The 20,686-nt window shown below is 38.8% G+C and overlaps 1 protein-coding gene across 1 annotated transcript in view; it reads right to left on the reverse strand.

Annotated features, from left to right (window-relative positions):
* The window catches only part of LOC126412855 (m7GpppN-mRNA hydrolase), a 53,611-nt gene that overhangs the window by 27,954 nt on the left and 4,971 nt on the right, over positions 1-20,686 (reverse strand). Inside the window, exons 3-4 of the mRNA XM_050082717.1 lie at positions 20,420-20,676; positions 12,974-13,151 (exon numbers count right to left, since the gene is read on the reverse strand). Coding sequence (XP_049938674.1) covers positions 12,974-13,151; positions 20,420-20,676 — 435 coding nt within the window. The remainder of the gene's footprint in view (positions 1-12,973; positions 13,152-20,419; positions 20,677-20,686) is intronic.

Genomic DNA, 20,686 nt, shown 5'->3' on the forward strand with positions numbered 1-20,686 from the left:
GAAAGTTGATAAGTGTTCAGAAGTGTGTTCCATTCCATGTGCGTGGGAAACCCCTTGCCTTGTACCTGTTTTTGAGGTGGGTGTTGCTATTTAACAAGCATACAAACACTGTTTAGGAAGAGCCCACCTAAAAGAGCGTAGGGCAGGTGGTTAGCTGATGGTATAGTCTAACAAAGGAAGTGGACTTGGCAAGGGATATCAGAAGAGAATCAACTTTGTTTCGTTTCAATAGAAATTTGACCCACAGAGTTCTCGAGTATGTACTTATCCTCTAACTTTAAATTGTGATCCTGTATGGTTTACAAAGGAAACTGGTTGGTGATGATGCAAAGACTGACTACAGTGTTGGTTGTCCAATCCAGTGGCCAGATTTGGTAAGGTTTTGAAAGTAGTCAGATGGCTACAGGTCAGAGAGTAATTGTATAAAGGAAGTGACTATTTTAACCTGTCCCGTAGGTCTATGCAAGGCTGGTGACACTGATTTAGCTTAGCAGCGTATGTGGAACAGTGCACAGGAAATATCCAGATCTCCCAACAAACATTTCAAAGGAAGTCTACAGAGCAGTATGTGTGATTCAACTTGCACACCAACCACTGCTAAGACAATGTGAACTCTGGTTATGGCCACAAGTGGGACTTCATCAGATGCTACAGAAGTTCCGAGATGATGGACGAAGATGAATGTTTCAAGATTTGTTCACAGAATAGCTTCAATGTTTGAACCCTGCAATGGGTGTGAGCCATAAAAAATGACAGCACAATGCTATCTTCTGCAGGCTGGACAGGTGAATCCATCCAGTGCATCGTCTTCATATGTCAGAAAACTACAAATGCATCAGAGTGCAATAGGAAGGTGAATTACAGTCTAGCCTTGTTGAGTAGCTGAATTTCATGTTTTCAGGTAATTCAACATCTACACCTGTACTCTAACAGCTGCTACTGATGCTTTACAAAAGATGTACACTAACTTCACAGAAGGGGATTCCCAAGGAAAATACCCAGGCCCTCTTTGCTTCTGTGAGACAATGTTTACAACCTCTGACAGCAGCATATTGAGCCTTTAAACCACATTTAATTCTTGGAGTCAGGAATCGTGTCATCATAACTATCGTGTGAATGTTCAACAGGGTAGATGCTGTTCCTTGCTTTCCAACTTTCACCTCCTCCTATCTTGTCAGTCCTCTCCTTGTAGTTCTATTGATGTTCTTCTCTCACTGTTGGCAAACCCAATTCCATACTCTTCTTAAGCATCTCCTTTCCACCAGTGTAGATAACAAGCAGACTGTGTTTCCAGGAGTGGCAAAGCTATTGGATTAATTGTGGGTAGGCTTACCTTACATCTTATTATACAGGACATCTGTGCATAAATTTTTCTAAGGCAATTTTTAATACTTGTAAGTGTGTATCCTTTAACAAACTTATGGCTTCTTGATTTCGGCATTGTACATACTAATATCATTTGAAATTTTGTGCTGAAGAAGTGCTTACAGATGGTCAGCATTTATAAATATATCTTTGTAACTGCAAAGCACAGAAACGAATTGAGTTTTATTAAGAATGCTAAGGAAGCCAGAAGCATTGTTGTGACTCTGCATCCCAATCTTCATTATCTATGGTGATATTTTGCGAAATGTCTTTCAACATATGAGATATATTGTCTTAACAGTTCATGAATTGAAATTCCAGCATGTAGTACATGTCTGAGACAATCTGAAACCTCTATTTTCTAAGAATTGTGTCCTCTTTGAGGAAGTGCTAAAAATGAATGAAATGCCACAAGACTGGTAAAAGAAAAGCCCAACTGCTACGATATTTTTAGAACAACGTAACTGCACTACATTAAGTATATGAGCATAACAGTGCAAAAATATAGCTCACAGACATTTTTGTTTAAGCAAGTTTTGAACACCTCCATGTTTAGCTGCCATTACTGAGGCTCCACCATATGTTTGGCTCATTATTTTGTCAGTAACTCCACGAGCATCAAGTGCACTGGGTATAATTTCTAAAAAACCCTGAGCAGTTTTGTCACCAGAAACATTGTGAACACCAATAAATCTTCCTGTGGGACTGTCTTGTGTACAAAACATGATAATAACACTCATTTGTGACTTACACAAAACATCCAGGGTTTTATTTGCTAGCATTAAAACAAATTCAAATGACTGTAACTCTTCTTTAATGCAATCATTAATGACACTGGTGACCAACTCTATTAATTATTTTTGAATTGTGTCTGATGTTCCCTTAAACCTGGATGTGCTCAGCAAGTGATAACGAATAAACAGTTCCTGCCTAGGCAAAAGTTCCAATAATTCAAGATAATTACCTTTGTTGTCAGAACTTTCATTTTCAAAATTTCCTCTTAATGCGGGCTCTTGCTTGCTCACAAAATAAACGACATCAATAAGCCTCTCAATTATGAATCAATTCTGTTTCATAATTGCATTACGTTTTATGCCTAGAAGTTTGGCTTGTTCAGAAATTAAATGTCCAACTCATCCATAATTTCAAATAAGTACCCCGCTCATACAATTGTAATCGGTGGTGACTTCAATCTACCCTCGATATGCTGGAACAATTATACGTTTAAAGCCGGTGGCAGGCATAAAACATCATCCGAAATTGTACTGAATGCTTTCTCAGAAAATTATTTTGAACAATTAGTTCATGAGGCCACTTGAAGCGTAAATGGTTGCGAAAGCATACTTGACCTTTCAGCAACAAATAATCCTGGACAAATAGTGAGTGTTGTGACGAATACAGGGATTAGCGACCACAAGGCAGTTGCTGCTAGGCTGAATACCGTAACACCTACAACCATCAAAAAGAACTGCAAAGTATATCTATTTAAAAAAGCTGATAAAAATACTCTTAACGTCTTTTTAAGAGACAGTCTTCCCTCGTTCCGATCTGATCATGTACGTGTAGAAAAGTTGTGGAATGTTTTCAAAGAGATAGTATCAATAGCAATTGAGAGATATATACCACATAAATTAGTAAGTGGTAGTACTGATCCCCCATGGTACACAAAACAAGTCAGATCGTTGTTGCAGAAGCAACAAAAAAAAAGCATGCCAAATTTAAAAGAGTGCAAAATCCCCACGATTGGCAAAGTTTTACAGACGTTCGAAATATGGCGCGTACTTCAATGCGAGATGCTTTTAATAATTTCCACAACGAAATTCTGTCTCGAAATCTGGCAGTAAACCCAAAGAGATTCCGGTCATACATAAAGCACACCAGTGGCAAGACACAATCAATACCTTCACTGCACGATACCAACGGTGAAGTCACTGATGACAGTGCCACTAAAGCAGAGTTATTAAACACGGTTTTTCGAAACTCCTTCACCAAAGAAGACAAAGTAAATATTCCTGAATTCCAATCAAGAACAACTGCCAAGATGAGAAAATAGAAGTAGATATCCTCAGTGTAACAAAGCAGCTTAAATCACTTAATAAAGGCAAGGCCTCGGTCCAGATTGTATACCAGTCAGGTTCCTCCCAAAGTATGCTGATAAAATAGCTCCATATAACTACTCGCTCACAGAAGGATATGTACCTAAAGACTGGAAGATTGCTCAAGTCACACCAATACCCAAAAAGGGAAGTAGGAGTAATCTGCTGAACTACAGGCCTATACCACTAACGTCGATTTGCAGTAGGTTTTTAGAACATATGCTGTATTCTAACATTATGAAGTACCTCGAAGAAAACGATTTATTGACATACAGTCAGCATGGATCCAGAAAATATCATTCTTGTGAAACACAACTAGCTCTTTATACTCATGAAGTAATAAGTGCTATCGACAGGGGATGTCAAATTGATTCCATATTTTTAGATTTCCGGAAGGCTTTCGACACCGTTCCTCACAAGCATCTTCTAATCAAACTGCGTGCCTACGGAGTATCGCCTCAGTTTTGCGATTGGATTTGTGATTTCCTGTCAGAAAGGTCACAGATCTTAGTGATAGACCAAAAGTCATCGAGTAAAACAGAAGTAATATCCTGCGTTCGCCAAGGAAGTGTTATAGGCCCTCTATTGTTCCTGATTTATAGTAACGACATAGGAGACAATCTGAGTAGTCGTCTTAGACTGTTTGTAGATGACGCTGTCGTTTACAGTCTTGTAAAGTCATCAGATGATCAAAACGACTTGCAAAATGATTTAGATAAGATATCTGTATCTTGCAAAAGGTGGCAATTGACCCTGAATAAAGAAGAGTGCGAAGTTATTCACATGAGTACTAAAAGAAATCAGCTAAATTTCGATTACACGATAAGTCACACAAGTCTGAGGGCTGTAAATTCAACTAAATACTCAGGGATTACAATTACAAATAAGCTAAATTGGAACGATCTCATAGATAATATTGTGGGTAGAGCAAACCAAAGACTGCGATTAGATTGGCAGAACACTTAGAAGGTGCAACAGGTCTACCAAAGAGAGTGGTTACACTATGCTTGTCCGCCCTATTCTGGAGTACTGCTGTGCGGTGTGGGATCTGCATCAGATGGGACTGACGGATGACATCGAAAAAGTACAAAGGAGGGCAGCTCATTTTGTATTATCGCGAAATAGGGGAGATAGTGTCGCAGACATGATACATGAATTGGAGTGGCAACCATTAAAACCAAGGCGTTTTTCGTTGCGATGGGATCTTCTCATGAAATTTCAATCACCAGTTTTCTCCTCCAATTGCGAAAACATTCTGTTGGCACCCACCTACACAGGGAGAAATGATCATCACGATGAAATAAGAGAAATCAGGGCTCGCACGGAAAAATTTAAGTGCTCATTTTTCCCGTGTGCCGTTCGAGAGTGGAACGGTAGAGAGACAGCATGAAGATGGTTCACTGAACCCTCTGCCAGGCACTTTATTGTGAATAGCAGAGAAACCACATATATGTAGATGAGAACCAACAATTGAAAACCCTCTTGATCCTAAAGGTGCCTTCTTGAATTCAGGTGTTTTCCTGCTTTTGTGTCAAAATTTTTAGTCACACATTCTCTGAAAGAAGATTAAGTCCATCCTTTTTCATTCTCATACCCACCAAACAAAATACATGTTGTTGTTGTTGTGGTCTTCAGTCCTGAGACTGGTTTGATGCAGCTCTCCATGCCACTCTATCCTGTGCAAGCTTTTTCATCCCCCAGTACCTACTGCAACCTACATCCTTCTGAATCTGCTTAGTGTATTCATCTCTTGGTCTCCCTCTACGATTTTTACCCTCCACGCTGCCCTCCAATACTAAATTGGTGATCCCTTGATGCCTCAGAACATGTCCTACCAACCTATCCCTTCTTCTGGTCAAGTTGTGCCATAAACTTCTCTTCTCCCCAATCCTATTCAATACTTCCTCATTAGTTATGTGATCTACCCATCTAATCTTCAGCATTCTTCTGTAGCACCACATTTCGAAAGCTTCTATTCTCTTCTTGTCCAAACTATTTATCGTCCATGTTTCACTTCCATACATGGCTACACTCCATACAAATACTTTCAGAAATGACTTCCTGACACTTAAATCTATACTCGATGTTAACAAATTTCTCTTCTTCAGAAACGCTTTCCTTGCCATTGCCAGTCTACATTTTATATCCTCTTTACTTCGACCATCATCAGTTATTTTGCTCCCCAAATAGCAAAACTCCTTAACTACTTTAAGTGTCTCATTTCCTAATCTAATTCCCTCAGCATCACCCGACTTAATTAGACTACATTCCATTATCCTTGTTTTGCTTTTGTTGATTTTCATCTTATATCCTCCTTTCAAGACACTGTCCATTCCATTCAACTGCTCTTCCAAGTCCTTTGCTGTCTCTGACAGAATTACAATGTCATCGGCGAACCTCAAAGTTTTTATTTCTTCTCCATGAATTTTAATACCTACTCCGAATTTTTCTTTTGTTTCCTTTACTGCTTGCTCAATATACAGATTGAACAACATCGGGGAGAGGCTACAACCCTGTCTTACTCCCTTCCCAACCACTGCTTCCCTTTCGTGTCCCTCGACTCTTATAACTGCCATGTGTAACAATACAATTTATTTGTTACAGAATAACCTGTAGGCCAAGGATACTTTTTATACCAAGAAAATTGAAATTTTCTGGTTTGTTCCCATCAACTATTTTAAAGTAGAAATGGATCGCTTATGATTCTCTTTGGGTACAAAAAGAGTACAAGAAGTGACTGTACCCCAGAGGGGCGGCTACAGACAGTGTCTGACTCATAGTGAGTAGCTGGGCATCCTACTGCCTATGTGGAAAGTAAAGGGAAACTACCACATTATTTACACAAGCAGTACATGGTATGTCTCTCCATCTGAAAGATTCCTGAGTTAAAACTTATCCTCATTCAGGTCTCTGGGAGGGGAACACATTGAGAGTAGGCATATTTGAAAGGAAGAAAGGGACAGTGAAGGAAGGAAAGATAAGGGTTGGAACATGGAATGTAAGGACACTACTGCAAGCAGGAAAGCTAGAGAATGCGAAACAGGAGATGAAAAGGAACAGATTAGATGTGTGAAATAAAATGGGGAGAGAATGGCGAGATAGAAAGTTGAGATTATAAGCTCTTTCACTCAGGTGAAATCAAGATTGGTGAAAACGGTGTACGAATATCGATAGGGCAAAAGCTGAAAAATAGTTACAATATATTGATGGAAGACTGATGATGTTATGACTGAAGTGTAGTTCTTCATTTCTTCATTAGCATTTAATATGTTATCCCTACAACAACCTACTATAGGTTCATGAATGATTCATTCAGTATGGGCATTTAAATCTCAAGTTATAAATATTTCTTTCCAATCACTTCTGTTTCCAACCTATCTTGTTAACTCAGCATAAAATATCTGCAATATTAAGGTCAATATTAGGTTCACTGAGTTCCATAACCACCAACAGATCATCCCCAATAAATTCTATTGTTGTTTGATCCTATAATCTGAACAGTGAGAGAAGAGACCTGACAGTTAAAGTTATCTAGCACAACCAGTCGCAAAGTGTTATTTTGAATGTGTATTGAGGGCAACACTTCCGTGTTGTCACAGCTCTCTAAGGTGGAGACACTATAATGTGGCAGCTGACCGTAAGTGTAAACAAACAAACTTAGACCACACAAAGGTAGGGAAGAGGTGCAGGGAAACAAGCCCCACATCCATTTCACATGGCTGCCAGCCTGTGCCTATGTTCTGGGTTTCTGCGAAAGCAGAACTGACAAGTGGTAATACGGATCATTGAACCCTTCTGGTGTTGTGAGAGTCGTACTCAAACCACAGGATGGACTAGGATTACTCTTTACTCATTTCAAAATAAGAAAAGGAAACAACAAGCAATGCATAATCCAAAGCAAAACGGAGTACACAAAGTATTTGGTAATAGATAACATGCAATTACTTCTTCAGCTGACAGTGTTGTGAACATGGTATTTCAGGCCCGACCTCTTGGGCAGCATCTTACACTACCATGATCGAAACAGCCCCCCTCCCCCTCCTCCAAAACCTAAAACTACCACATTAAAGTCTCTGCACAGCAGCCAACAACTTCAACTTTTTGTGCAAGCAGCCATTCATCAGAGTTCTTCTTTAGCTTTCAATTGTTTTTATATTGCTTATGAACAGTTAGTTAGACACCACTGTCGGCCCTTTCCTGTTTGTCTACAATATGTACAACATGAAATTACATTTCGCTAATGGTAACCATTTGCATGTTGTCATGTACCTAACCTAATTTATGGTCACATTTATTCTTCTTGGTGTTGCAAGAGCTGGCACGTGGCATTCCTGGGTGATCAAACAATGATACCCTACGGCATTTATGCATTTCAGACAAGCTAAAGAAATATCTAGATTTCAACTGATTGCTATTATATGCTTACAATACTCAAGACATGCATGACAAAAAGGAATGAAGGAAGGAACTTTAATGTCCTGTTGCCGAAAAGGTCATTAGGGGTGGAGCACATGCTCTGAACTGGGAAAGAATTCAGTTATTATTATTATTATTATTATTATTGCAGGTATTACTAGAACCAACTGGATCCCATGAAATGATGCAAAGCTATTTATTTCACTCATCACAGTTTCCAAGCACCTTCCACTTTTTCCTCTGTGGATACTTTTTTTCTTTTTCAGTCCCCTTTGTTCCTGGTCTGGTGGTGAGTTTTTATCTGATAGTAGATCCCATTTACAATTTTTTGTCTGCACAAGTTTCTATTGAAAGTGTTTAATAGAGCTTTTTCTAAATCCTTGCCAACCTGCTGGATCCATAATATGGTTTTGAGTTATTCTATGTATGTCACAATTTTGTCAGTGAGTCTTGTTGTTGGGAGTCTGTGGATATAGCCATAAAACTTAAGTCTTCTTTTTCTGATGTCTGCCATGAGATTTGATACTTTTTCAGTTGTTTTTCGGAGTTTTAGTCTGTATCAGTATTCTGTTCTTTTTGGGCCAAGTATCTTTCTCAGAATTTTGTGTTGCTCTTTTAGGACATCTTTCAGATCACCTTTTTGTATGGAGTGTTAAGCATACTGCCAATGTACAAAACGTCAGGTGTGATGAATGTGTTGTAGTGTCTGATTTTTATTTGTATAAACATCCACTTCTTGTAGTATCTTGTTTGCCATAATCTCTTTTAAGCTCTTGCATGCAAATTTTCTGTGCCATTCTCTCACACTTTGTAAGTTCAATGACTTCACTTACATTCTTAAAGTATGGAACAATCTTGTTTTGTCCATATTTTGTATTCAGTTTTTAGAAGGACATTTTGAGCACATGCTCTATTTCTGAAAGGATATTTGGAGATTAACTCTTTTAGCATATTTCTGAAAGAGTTTCTACCTGTTTACTTATTGTCATTGTTGCCTGCTAGTACTGCCGGACTGTCTGCTAAAGCTAAGCAATAAATTTATACGTCTTTTTAGGTCCCCCAGGTCATACGGGTTTTCAATAGTATTAATTATAAACTCCAATACCCATTCTTGGATGACTCTGACAAAAATCGGACTGAAGAGAATATGAGACAGACTGTTGCCATGCCAAACAAGTTTTGATGCAAAATGGTTGTGACACCTCACCCACAAATAAAACTTTGGAGGTTGTGTTAGTCAGTGACGAGATTCATCCTTACTCTTCAAGGACAAAAAAGAGGAACTGGCAACTGATTGAGTCTTACGCTTTCTTCAAGTTCACAAACGATCATATGATCTGGTTGTTCCTGGATGCTTTGTATTTTAATGTCATTTTTAAATTAAATATTTGTTCAATACAACGTCAACCACTGCAAGTCAGTTTGGTATTTGCCAGTTTGATGATCAAATTGCTTCTGAAATATTTGAAGTCAGCATGCTGACAGAATTTTGTGTGTAACTTGAAGCAGGGAGACTCCACTATAGTTATTTAAATCTATTATGTCACCTTCTTTGTAGAGTGGGAGAACGAGTGCACATTCCCAATCTTCAGAAAGCTTTTCTGTCTGCCAAACCTCTGTTATGATTTGTAAGAGTCCTCTGAGGGAATCTGGTCCAAGATTTTGCAGTACTTCTGTGGTGATACCAGCTTTTCCCAAAGCTCTGTTATTTTCGAGTTTGAGGATGTACCTGTGAACCTTCTCCTATGAAAGTGGCGAGGATTAGGTGAGTGTGTAAATGGAGATTTCCTTAGAAACCCTGCAAAAAAAGGGGGGGGGGATGTAGGACAGTTAAGGAGTGCAGAAAAATATTAAGCCAGTTTCCTGACTGGCAAAGATGAGCGTTCCATCTGATTCTTTGAAACAAAAATATTGAAATGCCACGAGGTAATAAGTGTGGTAATTGAATAAAATTTTAGAAGTCTTCCCGTGGTAACACAACAGGCAAGCAAAGCATGTCAGTATGCAACAGCCCAGCAGAATGCCAAAAAGGCATTGATCACACAGAGTGGAGTAACTAGGTGTAACTCCGAGGCAAGAATACCTATTCAGTGTACTGACTCTGCCAAATATGACTGCCACCACTCATGAAAGATGAAGCTGAGACAACTTTCAGTTTATGTCACAGCTGTCTTACAGTGGCAAAGCTTATGGGCCAGCTTGGCATAAATATTACTCCTTTTCCAGAGGAAGTATGCTAGTCTGTAGCCATCTAGTGTGGAAGAGGGACCTATGTTGGTATACCCTCTGCTCATCCAGACTGTTTTCACCCCTGATGGAATATCAAGTTCTGCCTGGAGGAGATGGCCACTGCAAACCAAAGTGCTGTAATTGGAGTCACGACTGTGGGGATCTGTGAGTGACATCAGTCAACAGGTCTTCTGGTGGCCAACCAGCAGGCTGGGTCAGGAAACAGCCAACAACCATAATCACAGGGGTAGGGGTGAGGTTGGGGTGGGGGTGGTGGGAGGAAGGGAGGGAGATGGTGTGGTCCTTATTCCTACTGGATACCCATTGTACCTGAGATGACTTTGTCCCCTCCATGCAGAGCCAGACGGTGCTTCCTGAGGTGCCATCTATGACATCAACCAGAGTGCCCTGGTTATCTACTTTCTCAAGCTGTTACTGTCTGAGGTAGTGTGGACAACACTGGCTGAACTGCAGTCAGCGACCTGTGACGTTGCTGGACACTGAATCTGTGCCTCCACTGCTGCAACGTGCACCACTTCTGGCTCCAATTGCTCCTGGAAGCCATGGAGGAAGACAACAGTGTATTTTTGGAACAATAAATATTTGCTTGCTAATGATGTTTTATTAGGGCCTCTGGGTGCCAAACAAATCATCTCTCACCAATCCATTGCTTGCCCATGGCCAATGGACGATGGTCCAGCTAGATCCTGACATCTATGATAGATCTTAATATCGATGACCCAATCCCATCATCTTACGTAGCATCTGGTCCCTTATGCACTACAATACTCAGGTGTATATTCAGATTATTCCTGCAGATGTCCCCAACAGAAATCTTACATGTTGTTGTTGCGAAAAAATTTTCCGTTTGAGTCCACCTACTCTTTCAGGTATTTCCTCTTGGTTTTCCTTACATTTTTCATCACTTGTTTCCTGAAAGTGTTGTTTATTTTTGGTGTTTCTTTGTGTTCTTCCAGCATTTCTTCAAATTTTGATTCCCATCAGGGGTACCTATAGTTCTCTCTCTGTGGTATTAAATTTTGGTCATTCATGTTCCATGGTTTTCTCTAGTTTATTTTCTTCAATAAAAATATGAGTTTGATTCGCGTCAAACAGTGGTCTGAGCCAATGTTTGTGTCTCCACAGACTAAAACGTCGGGGATTTCTTCTTGTATCGGCTAGAAAATGGCTATGTGATTGATCCGATATTCACCAATGTCTTGCTTCTCCACATCTTTTTGTTTTCACGGAACTTTTTTCAGAGATGTTGACATGGTTTTTAAGTTATTTTGCCGAGTCTTGAGCCATTTCTGTTCACAAATCTGAAGGCTGGATATTGGCTTATGGTTTTCTGTTCCTCTCTTTCTTTGTTGATTTGCACATTTAAGTCACCCAACATAATCTTTGGTATCCTTTAGGAATTTAAGCTGTAACTTTCTGGAGTTTGAGCCACAATTTTCATCATTTTTTGGGTCTTTTCTGTCATCTATATTAGTGGACGCACAGACATTATCAATGCCTACTTTTTGTTGGAGCATGGTCATGACGTGGTTGATGGTGGCAAAGACTTCTCTGAGCTTATATACATTTGTGTATTACACATGCCATGGCCAGAGAGCTATCAGTGACCCCTTTTTTTTTGTTTACTCCTGAAGATCTGGTAATTACCATAGTTTGTATGTCTTCTTCAATGAATGTTTTTTGAGTATGAGAACTTGTCGCCAATCTAACTCTGACACTAGAGTGTGTAATTTCACAGGTTGAATTAGTGTGCTGACATTGAAAGTGCAAATTTTTCTCCTTGCCTCCATGTCATGGTAGAGGTCACACATAATTATCTGCCTCACGCTAGGTTGTACAATAATATTATATAATATTGTGCATAGCCTGCGGATCATCTCTCAACAAACCAGGCGATATATCAAAACCTTTTATCATCCATAACAAATTTTTCTTAGTCTTTTTAGTTTTAACTTCTGAGGAGAGCAAAGTCAGGCCAGGTATTTCCTGCTATAAAGAATTTTACATTAGTGACATGAGAGATAAAGCTCTGATTAATTCCCACCTAAATCCAATTGCCTTATGCAGAATAGGAATCTGAAACCCCCAAAAATTAGGATAATGAGACCTGTCGGTAAAAGCTTTTGGCAAGACACATTTATAGAATTCTGGACAAACTGTTTGTTTACAAAAGAGACTGCTTACAAATAATATTTTTACAACCTTGACTAGAATACCCACTTCTACTGCATAGGATTGGTAGCTTGTGAGACAAACATGTCAGCCACAGCATATACAGATGAAGGTAACATAAATGTTTGTCTTGTGCGAGAGTGTAACAATAATGCTCAAAAACCTCAATTGGAATATATTAAGAAAAACAACTAATAACACACAAAAAATTACTGTGAAAATTTAGAGCACCAGTTTTCATGGCAAAATCTGTAAATAATCTTCAGGCCCCTTTTCATCACTTCCATTAAGATGTGAAGTGTGAAGTTAAAATCAGATTAATTATAAATAACACAGAGTCATAAATAATAGTTGTTTCCACATTCCATCTGTGGGTGGAAGACGAAGAATACCTGCAGTCAAATACTTTAAAATAATTTATCAAGTCTAAATGTAGAAGGTGGTTAAGTGGTGCTGCTTAACTTGAAAAGCATGCTACACAGAAACAGCAACTACTAGCTGAGATGAGGCAGTGATTATCACTATGGACTGGTGTTGAGGAATAGCAGAGTTTGAATGCTCCATCAAGCATGCAGGAACCATTCTAGTTTAATTGGTTGATAAGAAACCACTTTTCTTTTCTTCATAAAGGTTAGGCCTACAACTGCAATCTTCATTTGTAAATGTCAGCATACCTGCAAAGCTTGAGAAAACTGTTGCTGCTTTCTATTCTTAGATGACTGAGAATCATCCACATCAATTATTATCTTGTTACGATCAAATTTTGGTGGTGGCTGCTGCTGCTGCTGCAGCTGCAGTTGTTGCTGTGATGGTGGTTGTTGTTGCTTCTCAGCGATCCAGCGTCGTATCCGTCTACAGATATGTGCAGGAGAGGATAATCATAACTTGTATATAAGACTTTACTACACAGAACAGTTACTTTTATAAAATTGAAAGAAAATAATTCAAACACATCAAAGGAAATGAGAAAAAGGGTAAACTAAGATTAGGGTTTAACTTCCCACTGTCACTGAAGCACGGACATCTGCAAGGGGGGAGAAAGGAAGCATTTGTCCCCCCCTCCCCCTCCCCTTCCAATTTGGAGTAAAGAGTTTTATTACTTACAGGTTATCATACACATCTAAAAGTCAATGGAAGCACTCAGTTTCCTGAGATATAATAAGTTTTTTGTTTCCCCTATAAAATTTAGTTCTTGTGGCATAACACATATCAAAACTGACCAACTCATTTATATAAAGAATTGCAATTTTAAAGTCTGACCCCCCCCCCCACTACCCGAAAACATTTTTGTAAATGCCCATGCGTTCAAGACATAGCACATTTTTGAATGGATGAGGACTGGGAAGAAAATGGTCATGTTATTCCAGGCATTAACTTTACATAATCTAAGTAAGACAAAAAACGTCAGAATGGCGGATTTAACATCACTAATTCCAAACAAAAGTCACGGACAGCCCTCACCACTCAAAAAATTTCAGTTTGAAGTAGTTCAGTATCTTAACCACTGCAACAACGTGCACTCAATAGATAGATAAAATGACTGTATAGTAAGATGATACAAGAAGTAAAGCAGCACAAAAAGCCACCAGTTGTTTTAAAGAGCTCACCGTTAAATCAATTATAGCATCTGCTCCATTTTGTGACACAGAACTAACAGATGATTGAGACATTATTATCATTTCCTTCCATCCAATATCATTGTCATTAGTTTTCTTTAACTGAAGGAAACGCGAAGAGTAAATAAGTTATATTACGGAAAGAAAGAAAAAGGCAAGAAGAAAAACTGCATTTCAGAACAAACAAATTCATTAAAAATACTCATCCACATGCTGATGTACAAAAAGCTGTAGTTGCAACAATTACTTAGAATTTACATTGCCCACAATGCGAAGTAGATACCCCAAACCAACGTGATGCCATGGGGTGTTCATACTGCCCATGATGCAGTGCCATCTGAACAGTGGAGAGTAGTAACTGTCGACCAGTCTTGATAAGATGTTATTTTCCTTAACCCAGAAAATGCACTTTTAGTAGAAAACAGTGGTCTCAAAGTGCAAGACAGTCATGAATGGCTGCGTAAAATCAACGAGAGGCAGATGACTGTAGAAGAATTCCACTGGTGAACAGTGACTGGAGAAAAGATAAAGATAAACTCTGGAATAACTTCAGAATGAATAAAGAGATATTTCTTATATGGTATTGTCTGTTTTAAGTTTACTACAGAAGTAAAATGCAAATTTCAGAATGGCTGTTACAATCTGTTACATATTCATCACAGTTTACAATTTAGAACATAGCTGACAGGTGGCTGTAATAATGTTCATGACAGTTCACTGAAGCTATTGAAGTGTTTGGAAGCTTGGAAGTTTGAAATGATAGTTTCAGCTTGAAGATTTTCAGATCCATAACAAGAAAAGAAAGAATGTGCAATGGAAGCGGTTGAAGACTGTTGCAATTCTTCTGACAGAATTTGCTTCATTTTAATTATAGCCCTTAACTGAGCTTCAGAAACAATTTCTGCATGATAAGGAGCAAACTTAGCACAAAATGATAATTGTCATCTTGCGTCTCTGATTTTAACGCCTGATTCTCAATAAGCTTCAGCTTTTGTTTTTCTATGTTCAGTAACTCTGAATTTGCACTTTTCTGTCTGATAGCTGTCTGGGTATGGGGCAGCAAGGGAGGAGGCATTGAAATGCTAGTCTCTGAACTTTCTGAGAATCTTGAAGAGCTGGCTCCTAATGAATACAGGTTGTCCTCATCATCTGAAACACACTGTATATCTGGAGTAACAGTCCTTCACTGCTGCACTCTGATGGTATCTGTGAGGAATATTACTTTTCATATGCTGTGGAGTCATATCTATCAAAACTAGCAGTGCTTTGTACAACAAATAGTATTTCTACTTAGTTTTCACGACTCGCCTGGGAATACAGTCACGAATAAATGCATAAATAATTAAGTAGACTTTATACTGAAGACAATATTATTGTACATTAATTGTAAATCCTGCAATGATCCTTCACCTCATTAAATTCTGTTCATTTCACTCTGTCCAGATATTTGTCAGTCGGTATGTCTTTCCCCGCGCTGTCACAGTCATTTTGAATGCGTCTAACTACAGTCAGTCAGTATGTGCATGAAACATGTGCTACAGTTTGGAAAATTTTGGGCTCTGTACATCTGCCTCCTCCTACTACACCGTTGTTGTTGTTGTTGTTGTTGTTGTTGCTGTTCTTGTCTTCAGTCCAGAGACTGGTTTGATGCAGTTCTCCATGCTACTCTGTGTAAGCTTCTTCATCTCTAAGTATCTACTGCAACTTATATCCTTCTGAATCTGCATAGTGTATTCATCTCTTGGTCTCCCTCTGTGATCTTTACCCTCCACGCTGTCCTCCAATGCTAAATTGGTTATCCATTGATGCCTCAGAACATGTCCTATCAATCGATCCCTTCTTCTAGTCAAGTTGTGCCAAAAATTTCTCTTCTCCCCAATTCTATTCAGTACCTCTTCATTAGTTATGTGATCTACCCATCTAATCTTCAGCATTCTTCTGTAGCACCACATTTTGAAAGCTTCTATTCTGTTCTTGTCCATACTATTTATCCTCCATGGTTCACTTCCATATAGGCTACACTCCATACAAAAGCTTTCAGTAAAGACTTCCTGACACTTAAATCTACACTCGATGTTAACAAACTTCTCTTCTTCAGAAACACTTCCCTTGCGTTGCCAGTCTACATTTCATATCCTCTCTCCTCAAATAGCGAAACTCGTCTACTATTTTAAGTGTCTCATTTCCTAATCTAATTCCCACAGCATCACCTGATTTAATTCGACTATATTCCATTAACCTCGTTTTGCTTTTGTTGATGTTCATCTTATGTCCTCCTTTCAAGACACTGTCCATTCCATTCAACTGCTCTTCCAAGTCCTTTGCTGTCTCTGACAGAATTACAATGTCATCGGCGAACCTCAAAGTTTTTATTTCTTCTCCATGGATTTTAATTCCTACTCCAAATTTTTCTTTTGTTTCCACTACTGCTTGCTTAATATACAGATTAAATAACATTGGCGATAGGCTACAACCCTGTCTCACTCCCTTCCCAACCACTGCTACTCATATAACTGCCATGTGGTTTCTGTACAAATTGTAAATAGCCTTTCGCTTCCTGTATTTCACCCCCGCCACCTTCAGAATTTGAAAGAAAGTATTCCACTCAACATTGTCAAAAGTTTTCTCTAGGTCTACAAATACTAGAAATGTAGGTTTGCCTTTCCTTAATCTATCTTCTAAAATAAGCCGCACGGTCAGTATCGCCTCACGTGTTCCAACATTTCTATGGAATCCAAACAGATTTCCCCGAGGTCAGCTTCTACCTGGTTTTCCATCCATCTGTAAGGAATTTGTGTTAGTATTTTGCAGCCGTGACTTAAAAAGCTGATAGTTTGGTAATTATCACACCTGTCAATATTTGTTTTCTTTGGAATTGGAATTATTATATTCTTCTTGAAGTCTGAATTTATTTCGCCTATCTCACACATCTCGCTCACCAGATGGAAGAGTTTTGTCATGGTTAGATATCCCAATGCTATCAGTAGCTCTAAAGGAACGCTGTCTTCTCCCAGGTCCTAGTTTTGATTTAGATCTTTCAGTGCTCTGTCGAACTCTTCACGCAATATTGTATCTCCATTTCACCTTCATCTACGTCCTCTTTCATTTCCATAATATTGCCCTCCAATACATCGCCCTTGTAGAAACCCTCTATATATTCCTTCCACCTTTCTGCTTTCCCTTCTTTGCTTAGAACTGGTTTTCCACCCCAGCTCTTGATATTCTTACAGGTAGTTCTCTTTTCTCCAAAGGTCTCTCTAATTTTCCTGTAGGCAGTATCTACCTTAAGCCTCGTGTTATATGCCTCTACATCCTTACACTTGTCCTCTAGCTATCCACCCTTAGTCATTTTGCACTGTCTGTTGATCTTATTTTTGAGACGTTTGTACTCCTTTTTGCCTGTTTCATTTACTGCATTTTTATATTTTCTCCTTTCATCAGTTAAATTCAATATCTCTTCTGTTACCCACAGATTTCTACTAGCCCTTGTCTTTTTATCTACTTGATCCTCTGCTGCCTTTACAATTTCATCTCTGAAAATTACCCATTCTGCTTCTACTGTATTTCTTTCCCTCATATTTGTCAACAGTTCCCTAATGCTCTCTCTGAAACTCTCTACAACCTCTGGTTCTTTCTGTTTGTCTAGGTCCCATCTCCTTAAATTCCCACCTTTTTGCAGTTTCTTCAGTTTTTATCTACAGCTTATAACCAACAGACTGCGATCAGATTCCACATCTGCCCCTGTAAATGTCTTACAACTTAAAACCTGTTTCCTAAATCTTTGTCTTACCATTATGTAATGTAACTGAAACCTTCCAGTGTCTCCATGCCTCTTACACGTATACAAGCTTCATTTGTGATTCTTAAACTAAGTATTAGCTATGATTAAGTTATGCTCTGTGCGAAATTCTACCTGACGGCTTCCACTTTCATTCCTTACCCAGTTTCCATATTCACCTACTATGTTTCCTTCTCTTCCTTTTCCTACTATCGAATTCCAGTCCACCATTACTATTAAATTTATGTCTCCCTTCAGTATCTGACTAATTTCTTTTATCTCACCATACATTTCTTCGATCTCTTCATCATCTGTGGAGCTAGTTGGCATATAAACTTTTACTACTGTGGTAGGCGTGGGTTTCATGTCTATCTTGGCTACAATAATGTGTTCACTATGCTGTTTGTAGTAGCTTTACCTGCGTCCATATTTTTTTTATTCATTATTAAAAACCTGCTCCTGCATTGCTCCTATTTGATTTTGTATTATAATCCTTTCTTCACCTGACCAGAAGTCTTGTTTCTCCTGCCAGCAAACTTCACTAATTCCCACTATATCTAACATTAACCTATCCACTTCCCTTTATAAATTTTCTACCCTACCTGCCCAATTAAGGGACCTGACTTTCCACACTCCAAACTGTAGAAGGCCAGTTTTCTTTCTCATTTCAATGACGTCCTCCTGTGTAGTCCCCGCCCGGAGATCCAAATGGGGGATTATTTTACCTCCGGAATATTTTACCCAAGACGATGCCATCATCATTTAACCATGCAGTAAAGCTGCATGCCCTCGGGAAAAATTACGGCTATAGTTACGCCTTGTTTTCAACCGTTCACAGTACCATCACACCAATGATGTTTTGGTTAATGTTACAAGGCCATATCAGTCAATCATGCAGACTGTTGGCCCTGCAACTACTGACAAGGCTGCTGCACCTCTTCAGAAACCACACGTTTATCTGGCCACTCAACAGATACTCCTCCGTTGTGGTCACACCTGCGAGTCAGCTATCTGTATTGCTGAGGCACGCAAGCCTCCCCACCAATGGCAAGGTCCATGGTTCATGATTTTTTTTTTTTTTTTTTTTTTTTTGGGGGGGGGGGGGGGAGGGGGGGGCTACTATACTATACCACCTACTACACCAACAGCTGCACAACACAATAATTGTGTGGGGGCTATTGATGGTAAGCATGTTAGCGTCCAGTGCTCTCCTCATTATGGGACAATATAATACAACCATGCATTACTTTTTGCTTATTTTAGTAGCTGTAAACTGCAGATTAATGGTTACCAACAATGATTATGGCAAGCAATTAGATGGTGGGACACTTAGGGCATGTCATTTGTACAATAATATTTTGAATGTTCCACAAAACTTGGCCCCACCGAAAGATCTATCAGTACTTCACTGAAAGTCCTATTAATGTTGATTTAAGACAAAAGTTCACCACTCTTGAAAAATTTGATGCAGGTATTTCCTGAATTTTCACTGAGTGAGGAAGAAAAACTATTTAACAAGAGGTTATCAAGGGCCAGTACAGAGCTAGAAAGCATGTTCAGAATTATGGCCAGCAAGTGATCTTTACTCTGAAAGGGAAACAAGAACTAAAGACCATGCGACATTATTATTCAATGATTCTGCTTCCTGCACAACAAAGTAATCGATAAACAGGGAACTAATGTCTCCCTTCAATTCTGTGTTGAGCAGGATGTAAATAAAAACAATGCTTCTGGCAGAATGTTCCAGAAAAGACAGAGCAAACAGTATTGCTTCAAAAAGAACGAGAAGTGTCATAGAGGTATTCAAAAACTATCTCAACGGTAATACATAAGTGTACACAACTCAAATGTGATAAAATATCGAACTTTTCGTGTTACTTATTTGTGATGTTTTTATAGTCATTTTTTACTTTTTTGTACTTACTGTCCGTTCCACAATATTCAGCTACTTCATTCCAAGCTTGATGTTGTAGTGTTTGTATTTATAATCCCAGAGCATGGAGCATTAACAAACATTATTAATGACCATTCCCAGATCCATTGGAAGAAACCACTCCAAATAATCGCACGTAACACAAACTTGCTTGCGATTACTTCAGCGTCATTACATGGCACCACTCAGGTCAGCCTGTAGACTAAACGAACAGTGTGATGCTCCATTGTTAAACCTAGTGCCCCTCCCCCTTACTGTAACATGATTTCAGCGTATCATTGCTCGGCTTGGTATTGCATTGTGTGCAGTATAAATTCAGCCTTAAGCTCTTAGGATGGAGAAATGAGGATTTCTCCAGTATTACATATGACTAACTTTCGAGGACATGAAAATATGCACATATCTTTGAACAAGCAGAATTTAATCTCTTTGCTACCAACACAATTACTGTGTGGAAGTTTTAACACCTTGCAAATTATTATTGATAAGCCAAGTGAAATTCTGTCTCCTCCCAGTCTACTGCCTATCATGTGCAGTATTGTGAAATTACTAGCAATTCACAAGTATAAAGGGAGACGTGCAACTGAATGCCATGGCTCTGCATGTTTTGGCCACAATGTCACTTGTACTAATAAAATTACTTTGTCCTTTGTTCTCTGAGGCCTGTTCAACTTCCTTTGGTTATCGAATTGCCAATAACTATCCTGAATCTACAACTTTAGTTCTTACATCAGATAATTACAGGGTACATTTTATATATATAGTTATTTATAAATTTTCCAATAACACTTACTTGATAAAAGGAGCAACCATAAAAAACATATTGGCCGCCGTCCTGCCTTTTGGAGTCATAGTTTTCTTGGAAGGAATGTCAGCTACTGGGAACCACTCAACAGATTTTATTTCCTTTCGAGTTCTTGGTTTGAACACAGTGTCCTTTTTCACTCCTCCAACTATGTACAACCGGACATACTGTTCATTAATTGTTGATTCAATATATTCATTTTCATTAACCATTGTGCTAATATCAAATCCTGTCTCTTCAAAAACCTGAAAATAT

This window comes from Schistocerca serialis, chromosome 7, assembly GCF_023864345.2.
Source record: "Schistocerca serialis cubense isolate TAMUIC-IGC-003099 chromosome 7, iqSchSeri2.2, whole genome shotgun sequence".
NCBI classification, from domain to species: Eukaryota; Metazoa; Arthropoda; class Insecta; order Orthoptera; family Acrididae; genus Schistocerca; species Schistocerca serialis.